The sequence below is a fragment of the Anticarsia gemmatalis genome, chromosome Z (assembly GCF_050436995.1).
Source record: "Anticarsia gemmatalis isolate Benzon Research Colony breed Stoneville strain chromosome Z, ilAntGemm2 primary, whole genome shotgun sequence".
NCBI lineage: Eukaryota > Metazoa > Arthropoda > Insecta > Lepidoptera > Erebidae > Anticarsia > Anticarsia gemmatalis.
Window position 1 is genome coordinate 10518329 of NC_134776.1, and position 15995 is coordinate 10534323.

The 15995-nt window shown below is 38.1% G+C and overlaps 1 protein-coding gene across 1 annotated transcript in view; it reads right to left on the reverse strand.

Annotated features, from left to right (window-relative positions):
- Positions 1–262: 262 nt before the first annotated feature.
- The window catches only part of LOC142986160 (uncharacterized), a 55597-nt gene continuing 39864 nt past the window's right edge, over positions 263–15995 (reverse strand). Inside the window, exon 2 of the mRNA XM_076134461.1 lies at positions 263–10754. Coding sequence (XP_075990576.1) covers positions 8281–10754 — 2474 coding nt within the window. The 3' untranslated portion in view covers positions 263–8280. The remainder of the gene's footprint in view (positions 10755–15995) is intronic.

The window sequence follows — 15995 nt, forward strand, 5'->3', positions numbered from 1 at the left end:
CTTTCCTGTTGATTTTTAGATCCTGAAATACAGAATTTATTAAAAATCATGTGTTATTTGTGTGTGTGCATGTGTGGGTGATGTGATTCACTTAACTAGCTATTTAGTCCTTCTATTTAAGTGTAAAAGGTATCTTCCTGTTTGATAATGTTTTGACTGTAAATGCCTGTTAATTAATCCGATGGCGGAACCTGACAGACCGCAGTGTTTGGTGTGGGGTATTCCATTAGTGCTACGTTCGGGAGGCGAAATAAAACAGCTATTTGTGGTACTACAAGTTTATTTTATCGAATTATAGGCTAAATTGTAACCTACGGCTATAAGCGGTACTATGTTATTGCTGACATTGTGGATGTACCAATTTCTGGACTTTGTACAGTGCCATAGTGCAGTAAGTACAAGTGACGAAATTAACAGGTTACACTAGAGATTAGGTACCTTTGAGGAATATGGTCCGGTCCTTACATGAATGAAATATTTTTTTCTGAATGTACCTAATGCTTTATGCTAAGACCTAATACTTATTGCAAGTGAACAGGTCTTACACACGGGAAGAACAACATTTTGGTGTATCATTACATATTTGATTTTGTTATTAGAATGTATCGTATCAGCCTTGTATTTTGAATGGTTAAAATAAACCCGTATCCAAAGCGAATTGTGAAATTAAAAGTTCTTTGTTAAACTAAATGTTGTACTTGGATGGCCGGAGGCGAGCAAATACAATCGACATCACGTAACGGTATCAAATGGCAGAAATAACGATAAAATCTCGACTATTGTCCCGGAACAATAATAACGTTCGAACAAAATAAGAAAAAAAATCCCTAAATCAAATACTAGCCTCTTATAAAAGGCAACTGGCATTTATAGAGAAAAACTGCCCGCATCTCACAAAAAACGCATATTTCACATCAAAAAAGCAACTTTTAGGGGTGTTTTCGACCATTTTCCTCATAGGATTTTTTGCTGATAACATTCTGCTGAAATCTATGAAACATTTTTCAGTGAAAGTGCTTACAGGATTAGAGACACGTTGATAATACAAATATGGACTCAATACACATAGGAGCCATCAATGAATAAGAAGAGGACATATGTATAATACAAACATCATATCTTACAATAATACAATAACGTACAAGGAAGCAAGTTGCAAATGTTTTCATTTATTACATCTTTCTTTTAACATTATGTCTTCAAGCTTAACAATTGCGCATTTGAAACTTGCGTGAACAGCATAGATATATTTTGGTATAGTTGTTGCAACAAATTGTAGCTATACTCATGCTGTCTGATAAAAAGCTTACAATATATCTTCACAATAATAGTTACAAGTGAGATAATTATATTATTAACAATATTGCGAAACCTAAATATATTTTGTTTTTACAAAATTAAACATTTATTCGAAGAGTACATTTTCGTTAACGGAATGTCTTGATGAGAAAGTTTTCGAATCGTATATAGATTTTTTATGTTTTTATTCTATTTAGAGATTTCATTTATTTTTTCTATAAAGGATACAATTTTAATTTTATGTTTTATTTATTAAATGTAAAAACAGTCGTTGTAATGTAAATTCGCCGTAAATTTTGGATTGCTTAGATATATTTTTTATTACGAAATACCATAAAAATAAAATACGTAGAAATTAAAATTCGTTTTTCGTTGTATATTTAAATAAATCTGTAAACATTTTATTTTTTTAATGTCAACGTTATTTATGGCATATTACTAGAACCGGCGAAGAACCGTATCTTTGCTAAAATTAAATAGAAAAATATTTGAAATTATTTTTTAATTTATAGAACCAGTTGTACTAATGGAAGTTAGCTTGAAGCCTGAACATTATTAAATTAAGGATTACAATAAGTTTTTGCTAGATATAATATTACTTTATATTATTTACTGATCTGTTAAATTATATGTATTAAAATTAGTTATAGACGATCAAGAAATACACAATATTTAATAATTATTTATAAACTATAGTGACTAGTAAATGAAATGTGACATTAATCATAATAATATTATCATAATAATTGACATAAAAATAGCATACATAGGAAGTAGAAAAGATTGTTTAGTTTTGGATTTATATTTTTCTGAGTTTAATGTGTATTTTTATTTCGCTAATAAAGTCTTGAATTATTCGATACTAACAATTTTAGTTTTTTATGTTTTCCTTTCAAACTATCGTTTCTAATTTACGAGTATTTTTATTTGCATTGTAGGTAATGTTATGGTTTTCAAAGTTAGGCCTATTCGATGCATTTTTTTCGTACCTTTAATATCAATAACAACGACGCAAAGAAATTTCACACACACAAAGTGGTAAATTAATTAGCATTAGTTTGAAACATTGAATATTTGACAAAAGTAGTAACAAAATCATTATTTTTTATTGGGATAGCGAGAGGGTTGCTTAGCGAGGGGCCTGGCTAAAAGAAAATGCATTCAAATGAAGAGACAAACGTAAAATCTCTTTCATAAACCACTTAACCACCCTCAAAGATTCTGACGGATTTTTATTCAATATATCAACATCTGAGACAGAGGGTGCTTGCGAGTCTGGAAATTTACATTGACTTTAAACAAACAATAATTTGCAATGAAGATCATAAATCTATCAGACGACAGAATTCTGCGAACAATCGAATTTCAAACAGACATTCATCGACTTTGAAAAAAGTTCAATTAAAAACGTTGTTTGTAGTTGTATTGTGAGTGACGCGAGCGAACGTCACGTCGACGGTTCCGGATGCATCGTGTCTACGTTCAATTTGAAAATCTAGTAGCCATTTAAAAGAAATCCTTGCACAGATGTCCCTCAGCGTCCTTTTAAAACAGCTTTTTACTTTATCAAATACAAACGGTTTAATTGAAGACTGTTACACACCCCGTCACGAACGGATTGCGTTTGTTTTCGCACAGTATTTAATGAATGCCAACTTTAATCGACTCGCTTTTATAGGTATATTGATTGAATACGTTTATTTGACGATTAAATGAGATTTCGAATTTACAAAAATTATACGCAACTATGATAGCACTGATTAGATATTACAGATTCAAGTTATATCAATTTATTTTTATCCGTCTGTTCCCTGGTGGCCCGGCAGCATCGTTCTGTTTGAAAAGCATTTTTACTTCGACGTTGATCTCTAAGAACCTATTCTCAATCGGGATAAAAATGCGACGTCGCGTCGTCCACTTATCTGTAAAAAGCGTTTCTATCTTTCAATATTTTTATTGTATCATCGAACGACACTTGGAATCTCTACCTGCCGGGTAATATTTTATGCTCTGTATTTTACAATGTGAACACTTTATTGTCATAGGATTTACGTGATATGTTTTTGTTTAGAAAATACAAGTAACAATTGCCTGACATGGGCGCCGAAATAAGGCGGCTTATTTAATTTTTGAAAAAGACACTACTTGCTTAACTATGTAGAACAATAATTACGGTCAGCGTTATATAAAAATACCAAGAAACAAAAGACATATTGAACATTAACTGTAAAGTGGTTTAACATTTGTATAAATTAACTACCTTATGTTAAATTGGTGTGTTCGTTTGGCGTTAAATGTTAAATATTGTTTAAATGACGTCAACCCTATTTATCAGTTTTATGACTTTACCGTATCACATAAAATACTTGAATAATTTTACATAATCGTGAGCGGAGAAATGTTATGACGAATTCGAGTAGGTACAAAAACTCGTGACAGCGACGACAAGAAGGAAAATTATCAAAGACATCCTAGAATGGAACCGGTGTTTTTTCTGAATAGCATTTTAAAGGCCTAGATAGAAAAAGTTGGAAGATCAAGGAAGGACACAGGAAGAAGTCTGAGAAATTTATAGTTAAAATCATAGAAGAATATTAATATTTTTTAGATGCTAATGATTCCTTTTAGATTGTAGTATATAATTTTGACTCGTATATATGGTAAATATGCTTTTTTTTCGTATTCCTAAATATTTTTTTATTCGCAATAACTGGATAAAAAGTTTATTGTAAAAATTTTGCCTTAAAAGTAATCTAAGATTGTACGAATCATATTGCTTTCTGATTTACTTCACTTTGTATTGTATTAATGCTATCGACTATACGAATAATAGGGATTTTATACTAGAACTGAATAGTTCTTACTTTATAATACAAAGTAAGATCTGCGAGTGCGGCCGAAACAAACCTTCACATTGATACAGTCCTCAACATTCCGTTAAAATTACTCGAAAAAATGAATAATGACTAGGTAACTATTCTAATCTAGCTTTTCGAATCTATTAGCAATTTTCTTATTAGTATTAGGCTCATTTTCAATGAGTGATAGATTTGTTTCGACCGTACTTTAGGCCTCATAGTTAATGATAAATTAATATACTTATAACAATAATTAATTTAACAAAAAGTACTCTACTTTGGTTTCGTCTGTTGTTGATAATTAACATTTTGCCAAGTCTACGATAATTGACCAAATAAATAATTGCTTATGACTAGAAAATATTTGGTAAAAACATTTTAATTATTTCTTAGGCTTATGCTTGCGGTACCGTGAACGTTGGGCACACAATGCGGCCGTTCACTCTTAACGTACCTTACAATTAAAAACGCGAATAACGTTTATATTATTTATGTGAGTTACATTCTATATCGAGGTATAGTCGCCGTCGACTGCGCTTAAGTTAGTAACACGGCTGTCTATTAAGACAGTTCATTACAACTACTTATAAGTACACAGTAGGTGCTAGAAGGTGATGTTAAGAATAAACGTGTTTTGGCATTAAGAAAGCTAGTGAGGGCATCGACCCTTACCAAGCGATTAGAGAAACATTGGAAGACATCACCTGACCTCTGACCAGTCGATATCATATCGAGATCGGATATGATCAGAGTTTATAACAACGTTTGATTACTTCACGCTCCTTCTGTCAGTCTTATTCTGAAAATGCTACACTTTGAGTGTACATCAGGCGCGTCATATTTCATAATGAAAATCGACCTTTTTGAACATAAATATACTATCAAGCTTATAATGATAAGCGATAGTCAAAGTGCTCGCGGCGTTATGATTGGGGAATAAATTTATTTTTATTTACTTGCAGCCACACTTGGCCGGTTTCATTATCAATCCCGCAGACAATATTTACTTTCATGGCGTGTATTTTGATCGCGTGTCAGTTTATTTATGTTCGTCTAGAAAGGTCAGGGTCACTATCTGCAACACAATAATTATCGAAAGTTCAGACTAGTACTGAAAGAAAGAGGGTAGCACTTAATTACAAGGTAGGTATATAAATTGACGAAAATGACCGAAATTGACATTAGATATCTAAAGATGCGTACGTAAGCGAGTCTATCCAATACTAACATGCAAACTACTTCGTGTTATCTACAAGTATATACTAATTGTACTGTCGTCAAAATAATTAGGATATTTTTAACGCATTATACATTAGATTTGTCTGCGACAGTACTTAGGCCTAAAGTCAAATCAATGGATCGTCCATCTTAATTTGAGCAAACGTAATGTTTTTGTTTATATTTTATTTTACCAAAATTGCATAACGTTAATATACTTTTGAATTACCCAAGTGTTTCGTTGAATTGTCGTACTTTTTATGTCGTTTTATTGTTACTATTTTTAAACTATGTATCGACATGAGGCAGAATGATAACTGACTGTTGGTGGCTTGATTATTATGAATATTATTGAACAAGAATTCGTTAATAATTATCACACTGCCGCATGCTTCCTATTATTTACAGTAGGTAGCCTAAGAGATAGTGATTTACTTAACACAGTAGTAGTTTCTTCATTAAACATACATACAGAGATAATGAGGAACGTTCAGCGTAGACAACAAACACTTACAACAACACGGAATGAAAATATTTGAACAAAACAAGTTGTATTGCGTTAAAAACATAAACATGTCAGATAGTGGAGGAGTTTTGTTGTTTGCTGAACGTCGTACAGAGATCCATTAACGTTAATACACAAAGACTTAAGTATTGAATGTACCTAGAACGAGCTTATCAAGTAATAACTACCTCAACGGAAAGACATCGTGAAATATCAAATATTCACAATAAAATGTAACTCTATAAAAATACAATCTCTTTTCAAATACTCGCATCCATTGCTTTATCATTCTGACTCTTAACGGATCACTATCATTCCTCAAATAAATAACACTTACTACTAAGAAATATAGTTAAACAGTGGGAGTAGTGTGGAGTGTGAGGCTGTGTCGTATGAGATGATTCCGACTTCAATCTCGAGGCATGCAAGTTTTTGAAACATTAAAGTTAGAATGTTACGCACATAACATTTTTTGTGATATTTGTAAACAACGCGGAGCGGTTGTTTGACAGACATTCCAGCCATAGTTTCAAAACTCGAATGTCTTTAAACCGTGCCGTAAAATCGAGTGCCATATATGTACGTATTGTGGAATCGCAAAAGGAAAGTAGAATTTGGAAATAAATGTTCAGTAAGATTTATCTAATCGTGTATCGTGCTAAAAAATTGTCTCTGCTTTAGACATAGGCAAAATAAATCGCGAAGATTGTACTTGTATTTTGTCAACAACAGAATAAAGAAAGCGTTTGATAATGTCAATCAGCGGCTGAACAAAACATTCGAAATTTACTGAAGCTTTTAGCAAATATTTTTTGAATGGAATGGGACAATTGAATTGTACAAATAAGTTTACAGTACGCAAGGCGGTTTTAGTCGCTCCGATAACGCTTTTGTTCTCTTACAATTCATACAGAGTATAATGGTGTACGTCGATACTTAGGTCTGTAATAGGCGTGCTCGCGCATTCTAAGCGTTTCCGATCGCAGCATCATCCTTAAACTAAATGTCTACTATCTAACTCGAATTCTTAATTTACATATTAGGCTTATAACAATAACTACATCGCTCCTAACTCGCTTCAAATGTTAGTCTGGATTTTTGTAACGCGAAGATAATTAATGTTGATTGCTGAGGTACTATTATGATTGTCTTATGTTTTAGAAATAATGTGGTGTAACTTTGACGACGTGTTTATTATGTTTTTTTTTCTATTGTAATGTTACTCGCAATTCTATATTCTTCTCTTAAACGACAGATCCACTCGGCGACTGTATTATTCGATAAGATTCATTTAGCTAGCCTTCGTTTTATGTTTACAAATATTAAATATCACTGTGTTTTTAACTTAATTTAATTACGGTTGAGTTCAATATTTTCAATAACATACGCTTTGTGTTATGCATTACGAAGATTTCTTAAACCCAAATTAATTCCTTAATGATATAAGCAAATACGCCGAAACGTATTTCCTCGCGAAAAGCAATTACGTATTAGAGAGTTCACTTGCAGTCCAATTAAATTTATCACTTGGTCATGAATTATCACTACATTTTAATAGTCTTTGTAGATTTCGTATAGATCGCAATATCTATACGAATCGTTAGGTGGGTACGTACGTTACGCGTCTTTTTCATTCAGGTTACCGGCGGGAGACCCCCGTTCTGAAGGAGCGCGGCGGAGACGAGTACTGGCGGTGAAGAAAACTAATAAAGTTAGTGAAAAACAAACGAACATGTGAATGTGTATGTGGTAGTGTATCGAGGCGTCTCCGCTCCGCTCGCGGTGGCGTGGGCGGAGTGTCGGCTGGCGGGCTAGCACTGGGCTCGCCTGGGCTCGCGCTGGCTCGCACCGCGGTGTGAGTGTGTCGGCGGCGGCGGCCGAGCAACAGTTTGGTCCTCCCGGCGCGCCGCACGCTCCGCTACTCGCTACGCGTCGCACGCTACTCGTGCGCCTAACACTGTCACTCTACGCTCGTTACTTTATTGCTCTCTTTGTACCACAGCTCGACGGTTTCATTAAGTCTCTACGTATCACCGTAACTACATCTAATGTCGTCACACACCACACGTGCGACACTAACTTACTTAAACGTTACTATGTAAACATTATCCTACGCTGTAACATTGCAGGCTCTTGCCATAAATTGACATGATTGCTTCCGTCGTTGCCGGACTAATAATTGAAAAAATACGATTTATTTTTAAATTACTTTTTGTTAATTTTTAGAATTATGGAAAGAGCCATAACGAGATTAGGTACATTATTATTGCTTATTATTCATTCGACGCCGTCGAAACTACGAGCATCTACCCTATAAAATATTTTCCTTTCGAATAATATAAAGGTGTAAAGAAGTTCATAGAGAAATGGTTCGTTGCATGTTTGTGGAGCGAGCGTGGCTCACTCGGTTTCGTCGCCGTCGCGCACGCACGCCGACTCCTGGTGCTTGTTCAGGTAACTCTTGAGCGCGAACGTCTTGCGGCAGCGCGGGCACTCGTACTTCTTGTCGGACGAGTGTGTCTGCAGGTGCGCGCGAAGGTTGGAACGGTCTGCGAACGCCTTGCCGCATGACGCGCAATTGTACGGCTTCTCGCCGGTGTGAGAACGCAAGTGGCCTCGCAGCAGCCACGGGCGCGAGAACTGCTTGCCGCAAACGCCGCACACGTGACCCATGCGGTGTGTCAGCACGTGCATGGCGAGCGCCGGCATCGATACGTACGCTTTGCCGCACTCGCCACAACGTTTGGCTGCGTGGGAATCCAGGCTGCGGTGGGTTTGCTTGTGCCGCGACAAGTTTGAAGATGTCGCATAGCGCTTACCGCACTCGTTGCAGTCGTATTTGACGGATTTTTCTTTGATTTGTGGCACCTCGCGTTCGATTTCAACCGGTTCCGGTTCCGGCACGGGCTCAGGTTCCGGCACAGGCTCAGGCTCCGGTTCCGCTTCGATCTCCAATTCGAGCTCTGGCTCCGGTTCCGGCACAGCCACTTTATACTCAGGCTGGAATTCGGCCGGTTGCGGTGGGGCTTCCTGGTATTCCACGTAGCTGATCTGTGTATCAACGAACTCGACAGGTTGGAGGGGAGTGACAGCTTGCACCGTGTGATAGATAGGCTCGGGGGGCTCCTCAGCCAGTATGTAGATATTGGTGGGCTGTATGGTGTAGGTGTAGACCGGTGTGAGTATCGGTGTAGGGTCCGGTGCATGCAGCACGGTGACGACCGCGGCTGGAGGGAGAGGTGGTAGGCTCTGTGCGAGGGACAGCAGCTCGTGCGCTGCTTCGGTGTCGGCAGCCGATCGCTCCGACACCGGAGCTCTACCTAGCTCAGCATACTCATTCCGTGGTTCAGTGCATTCATTACGGGGTTCCGAACAATCTGTAGGTGGCTCGACCAATTCAGGTGTGCGTGGGCCGGCGGGTAGCTCATATTCATCACGTGGTTTCGAAAATTCCGCACGTGGCTCAGCATACTCAGGATGCGGTTCTCTGAATTCAGCGCGAGACTCCACGAATTCCGTACGCGGCTCACTATATTCTGTACGTGGCTCACCATATTCGGTACGCGACTCACCATACTCCGTACGCGGCTCATCATACTCCGGCCGAGGCTCTGCATACTCAGTACGTGGTTTTGAATAATCCGTACGGGACTCGGCATACTCAATGTGGGAGTCCGCGTACTCAGTACGTGGCTCAGCATACTCGGTACGGGGTTCTGGATATTCTGGGTGTGGCTCTTCATACTCAGTACGTGACTTCGCAAAATCTGTACGTGACTCCGCATATTCTGCACGTGACTCAGCGTAATCGGTACGGCGATCGGCATATTCAGTATTTGGCGGCGCATACTCAGTACGAGACTCCACATACTCGGTACGCGACTCCTCGTACGCAGCACGAGATTCGTCATACTCGGTACGTGGTTCGTCGTATTCAGTACGCGACTCTTCATACTTAGTACCCGGTTTGTCGTACTCAGTACACGATACTTCATACTTAGTACGCGGCTCGTCGTACTCGATACGCGACTTTTCATACTTAGCACGTGGCTCGTCGTACTCAATACGCGACTCTTCATACTTAGTACGCGTCTCATCGTACTCAGTACGTGAGACTTCATACTTAGTACGCGTTTCGTCGTACTCAGTGCATGAGATACCATACTTAGGATTCTCGTATTCAGAAAGCGCGAGTTCATACTTAGCACGCGACTCTTCAATCTTAGCACGCAAAGCTTCATACTTAGAGCGCAACTCATCATACCCAGCAAATGACTCGTCATACTCAGTACGCGATTCGTTGTACTCGGTACGCCGCTTGGCATACTCAGTACGCTGTTCGTCATACTCGGTACGCGGTTCGACATACTCTTTGCGTGGTTCGGCATACTCAACACTTGACTCCCCGTACTTATTACGCGGCTCCGCACTTTCCGGACGCGCTTCCACATACTCTGTGCGTAGCCGGGCGTACTCAGTACGCGGCTCAGCGTATTCGGCTCGCGGCCCAGCGTACTCAATACGTGGTTCGGTGTATTCGGGTGATGCTGGTTCCGTATACTCCATTCGTTGTTGCGCGTACTCGTCGCGCGGCTCCGTGTATTCTGGTGAGCGAGATTCGTCGTACTCAGGCTGACGCTCCACGTAATGAATGCGACGCTCCACATATTCCGGAGAGCGTGGTTCCTCATACTCCCTCTGCGGTTCCGCATACTCGATACGTGGCTCTTCATACTCTGGACTACGCGGTTTTTCATATTCGGTAACCGGATCTTCGTACTCGGTTGATCGAGGCGAATACTCCGAGTATTTCGTCGTACGCAGACTAGAGTACTCCAAGGTCCACGGCTCTACATACCCAGTGAACCGCGTCTCTGCGAAAAAAGAGACAATGTCAATCATTTAAATGCAATTTACACCTATACTTAAAGATGCATAGAATAATGAAAATGTAGTACTTTATAATAAAAGTATAAGAAGGATTGCATTTTTACGTAACGACATTATTAAAAGTATACATCATGGTTGCTCGAAAACTCGCCCGCGCCCTCAAACTTAAAACGACACAAGCTTACAAAGTTTCACAGTCTTCACGCCTTCATACAACTTGGTAGTGCACAAGTTTTTAGACTTCAATAGGTTTCGTTATTATGCTCTTAGAATTAACTACTATCTCTGTACTATCAATTACGCTATTAAACATACTCGCTTAACGTTTACTACGGAGTTACTACAACAAATAAATAAGGAGCGGCTTACACAAGTTTTAAATAAGCAAAAGTTAACAATCTTAAATACATAAAGACTCCAGTTTAAAGTATAAGTAATTACCAGCAAGCAAAGTGAGTCATACCGCGGTGGGATTCTATAGGCTAGTATTAGATTCTCGTCCGAACTAAAACCTCCGAGCTACAGCATGCTGCAATTATTAAGATGGGAGAAATCCATTTCGAGATCGGCTCTACAAACGTTTTAACTAATTCCTACGCAGTCGGACCACTCAACAAGGAGTTTCACTCATACTTAATCCCATACCCACAAATCCTACTATTCGGTGGCATCGAGTCTAGTTTCACTAGGAATGGCTCGAGGCAGTACCTTCCTTATTAATCCAAAGGATGAAGCAAACAACACACTCACCCACTCACACACTTACATATGCATGCTATTTGTATAAAATTAATTTCTCTTTTTGTAAAATACATAGATTAAGTACTAGGTATAAAATATCTCTACGCTTTGTCTAAGAGGTGCGAGCCTGGTGATCTGTAACACAGGGAATCCTACTTCAGACACCAGTCCCTCACAAAGGACCGACTGTTTGTTTATACTGTGCTTCATTCTGTAAACTGCCTTTGTGAAAGAGAAATAAATACTTATTATTATTATGTATGTCTTTTGTATATCTCGGGACTATGGAGTCCCGGACATTTGGAAGGCATGCGTGGGGCCGAAGCCAACACGTAGAGGCCCTTTTTAGACAGCTTTAATCTATCAATAATGTGTGGTGTCACAATCCGGTGATTATCCCTGTTTACACTATAAAATGCACCCAAGGACAATCACCGGACTGTGCAGAACTATGGCAAAACTAATGGGAAAAAACTACTCGGGCTATGGGGATGGGGTGCTGATGGACTGGAAAACTATGTATCTACGGGGACTATGGCGCCTGCCTATAACAATGTAAAACACGTATAAATGGCAGGCGGAGACTCGCCAACTCACAAACTGGGCCCCCCAAACTAGTCGCTCAGAATGCAACAAGGGGGCAACAGGGACGTGAGTGGCTGAAGGACGGAGAGGCCTCGCTGGACGTTAAACTCAGATCACTTGCTCCCTGAGGGTCCGGCATCACTGGCCCACTAGCCACTTACGCTCAGCATCCGTCCTCCGAACAGAGTGGGAGCTCTGCTCTCGCGACTCCACTCTGGACGGCCAATGAAGGCAAGCCAGAGGCGGGGGACCGCTTCCTCGTCAGTTTTCACTCCGACCAGCCAACTAAGGCAAGCCGGAGATGAGGAAGGGTGACTTCCCCCTGGAGCACTCAGGTACCGCGGGGTCGCTACTCCCCGTCACCTCGCCTCGAGGTGCCCTGCGGGCTTATTATTATTATTATTATCGTTAATTGAATCGGTTTACAAATTCCTCTAAGGATTAATAATTTTGCTGTTGTGTACATTTACAATTCGAAACCTTCTGACTATTGAGAAAGTTTCATTTGATTAAACATCTGGAATATTTGAAGGGAAAGACAGCGGATGCTGCTTGGTTTTGCTGAAACAGTGATAAAGTTTTTCAGGAAGCCTTCCAGGCTTTCCAAGAATTATTTTTATCAATCGATAAAAAATACTTTTTCGAATTTAAAAATAATAAATGTAAACATCACATTGACAATGTGTGCTTTTGACAATACAATTTGTGAAAGGCCTTCCAGCTTTGATAGTTAAATAATGACAGCGGGAGCAACAGAATAGGTCGTCGTGAATATTAATTGCATGCACGTTGTAGATAATCAACGCACGATGGAATTCGGTCGCATAAACAATTCCACAATGTGTATCTCTTTGACCGCGTATGATATCCAAATATTACGGCAAATTACCCGTACTATCGACTAAAAGCCAATATCTTGTTTTGGTTTCCATTTATGTTTAGGTATTTCCGATTTGTGTTTGAACATTTTACTCGAACAACTAGCTCTGACAGTTTGTATTGCGGTTTACAACTGACAAATTGAACTGGCTACCCTGTATTTCCTGTAAATTTGTACTTGGGCACTTGTAAAGCGACCGTAAATGATACGATTAATGGTTTAAACATTGACAAACCGGATTGATTTGAAGAGAGGTTAGATAGGAACAGCAATACTGTGGGTTGAAATTTGAGCTCGTAACTGTGAAGCGAGTCATGTAAGGCGGAGAGTTGTTAGGCTTTTCTGATAGTATATATGTTTCATTATATAGTAAGGCGCTCGTTTAAGTGCTCTTCCTTAATTAAGGGCTGGTTCCTTTGTTATTACACGGAACGCGCACTAGAATAATCTAATCAATGTATCCAAGTGACATAAATTGAACATTAAGACATCATTATTTGTATCGATGTCTGTTATTTAATTACGCCAAAACTCTGGATAACTTTTAGTTTGATAAGATTTGGTACGCAGATAGTACAGATTAAACCTAAATTAACACATGAGATACTTATTATCTACTTACGAAAAAATTTTCACGCAGACGAAGTCGCGGCTGAAATCTAGTAACAAATGTTTAACAAAAAAGTATTATTAAAGTGTAACAATGTTATCACAACAATGCGTTGACCTTTTCAATATAGCCCGAACTAAAACTAGTTTTGACTGTAAACAAAATGGGAATATTTTCAATTTTTAGGCTCGGAAAATAGAAAAATACGTCAGTGTTGTCAAGCCTCACATTTCAAACTCACACGTTGAAAGCGTAACGAATTTATTGTGGTGAAACAAAAAAAAATATTATGAGACCGTCGAATATTGGCCCTAAACTTATTTATGATCACTAGTCGCCCTAATATATTGGTATCTATATTTAAATCTTCTGGTTGAAGTAGAAAATTAGATTTTTATACTACTGGCACGAGTATCTGTTACTACTTCTAATAACTACTTTTTTGGTGTCTGCCTACCCCTATGAGAAAAAGGCGTCATTTTTATAGAACTACGTCTAGGCTAGCTTTAATAACTTTGCCCATCGTAATAATAACCAAGGTCAGCTTAGTAGTCAGCATCTATGACATGCTAACGCCACAGGTATTTCAAATTTTTAGTCGGCTGGCGGATCGCAACAGCCTATTAGCACCAAATTGTGAAATTTAGTGTTATTTAAAAGCACTATTCAACGCTTGTATTGGTAATGTTCTTTTAAAGAATAGTTCTTTATCGTATGCTCACCTAATCTATACTAATATTATAAAGCTGAAGAGTTTGTTTGTTTGTTTGTTTGAACGCGCTAATCTCAGGAACTACCGGTCCGAATTGAACAATTACTTCAGTGTTAGATAGCCCATTTATCGAGGAAGGCTATAGGCTATACATCATCACGCTACGACCAATAGGAGCAGAATACCAGTAAAAAATGTTACAAAAACGGGGAAAATTTTGACCCATTCTCTTATGTGACGCAAGCGAAGTTGCGCGGGTCAGCTAGTCAGTCATAAGTCTACTACTATCCGCAGATAAGATATTGAAATCGTTTCTAAGCAATATTCTTCTGTTCAACAACACACGTTATAATATCTGTTTACTTAATCCCGCGGCTCGGCGCGCCGGCGCCACAACAATTTTATTTGTTTGAGCCCTGATTCACTACGGTCACACCAAATGTTGATATTGTCTTTTCATACCAAACATAAAATATCGCGATCCATGGGGGCACGCACGCTCGATATTGAATTTATTGTAAATAGTAAACTTTTATGTTTTGTGAAAACATTCCATTTAGAATTTGCCGTCACTATTTTAATACTACCTAACTACTGATATTGTAAATACTACTACTAAAAATTAATGATAAATTATCATGTTGATTTTTAATAACTAAGCTTTACCTAATTAGTCACTGCTTGATTTGGGGACGCTATAGTTATAGCTTAGTCAATATTATAATCAGTTTAATTAGATCGAATATCACGAATTTGGTAAATTTTTATACCAAAGCTCAACCGCATGTATATACTATTAAGAAAATTTGTTCAAATAGGGACAAAACTGGTCTTGAAATCCGTGTAGGTGTTGAAAACGTGGTGATTTTCGAACTTGTATTAATACCAACTGACCGTCCATCAATCGGATGGTTTATAAATTCGATATTTATCAACACTCCTGGTGAATATCTACCATAAGCAGTTTAATTGTACAGTTGAGCTAATTATACCAAACCAATAATTATTATTTAGATATCACGTTCATAATTACTGTATCAAATTAATTTTATGTAGCAATTTAATGATGTTGAACCTGAGTATATTAGTTAAACGAGTGCAAACAGCACGAGACTTAATGAACCTAATGTGGAATTGAAAATGTGCTTACTGAACACGTGTTCGTATTCGGTCGATAGCTATTACGACGCCTACACCATATCTCACTGTCAATAACCGTAAAATGAAATATCATTTGCATCACTCGACATTACAATACATAACATGACGTAAAGCCTGTATTTCTCAGAGAAAATTCTGTTAAAGGTATTGAATAAAACTCAAAAACTACATTTCCTTTAAAGTTTTCATAGAAATACACACGCATCCGAACGGTTTAACGCTACAGCTTTGATAGTCTCAAAATTATATACAAATACGACTGCTGAATTCATATTCCTTATTCTGTAGCACAAGCTATACAAATTGTGGATTAATATTTACGTCCACAGTCTTTGAGAGTTGCTTTCATGATTAATAGAGCGTAACCTAAAATGAATGTATGAAATATTCATCGAATATCTGCACCTTATAAATTTAGGTTTGAAACACATCGTCCAATAACTGCGGCAGTAATCGAGCTAGCAAAAAGGCGCAATAAACAAAGAGTTTAGCTTCAAAAATCAAACCTTTATGAAATCGTTTAAATATTAACCAAC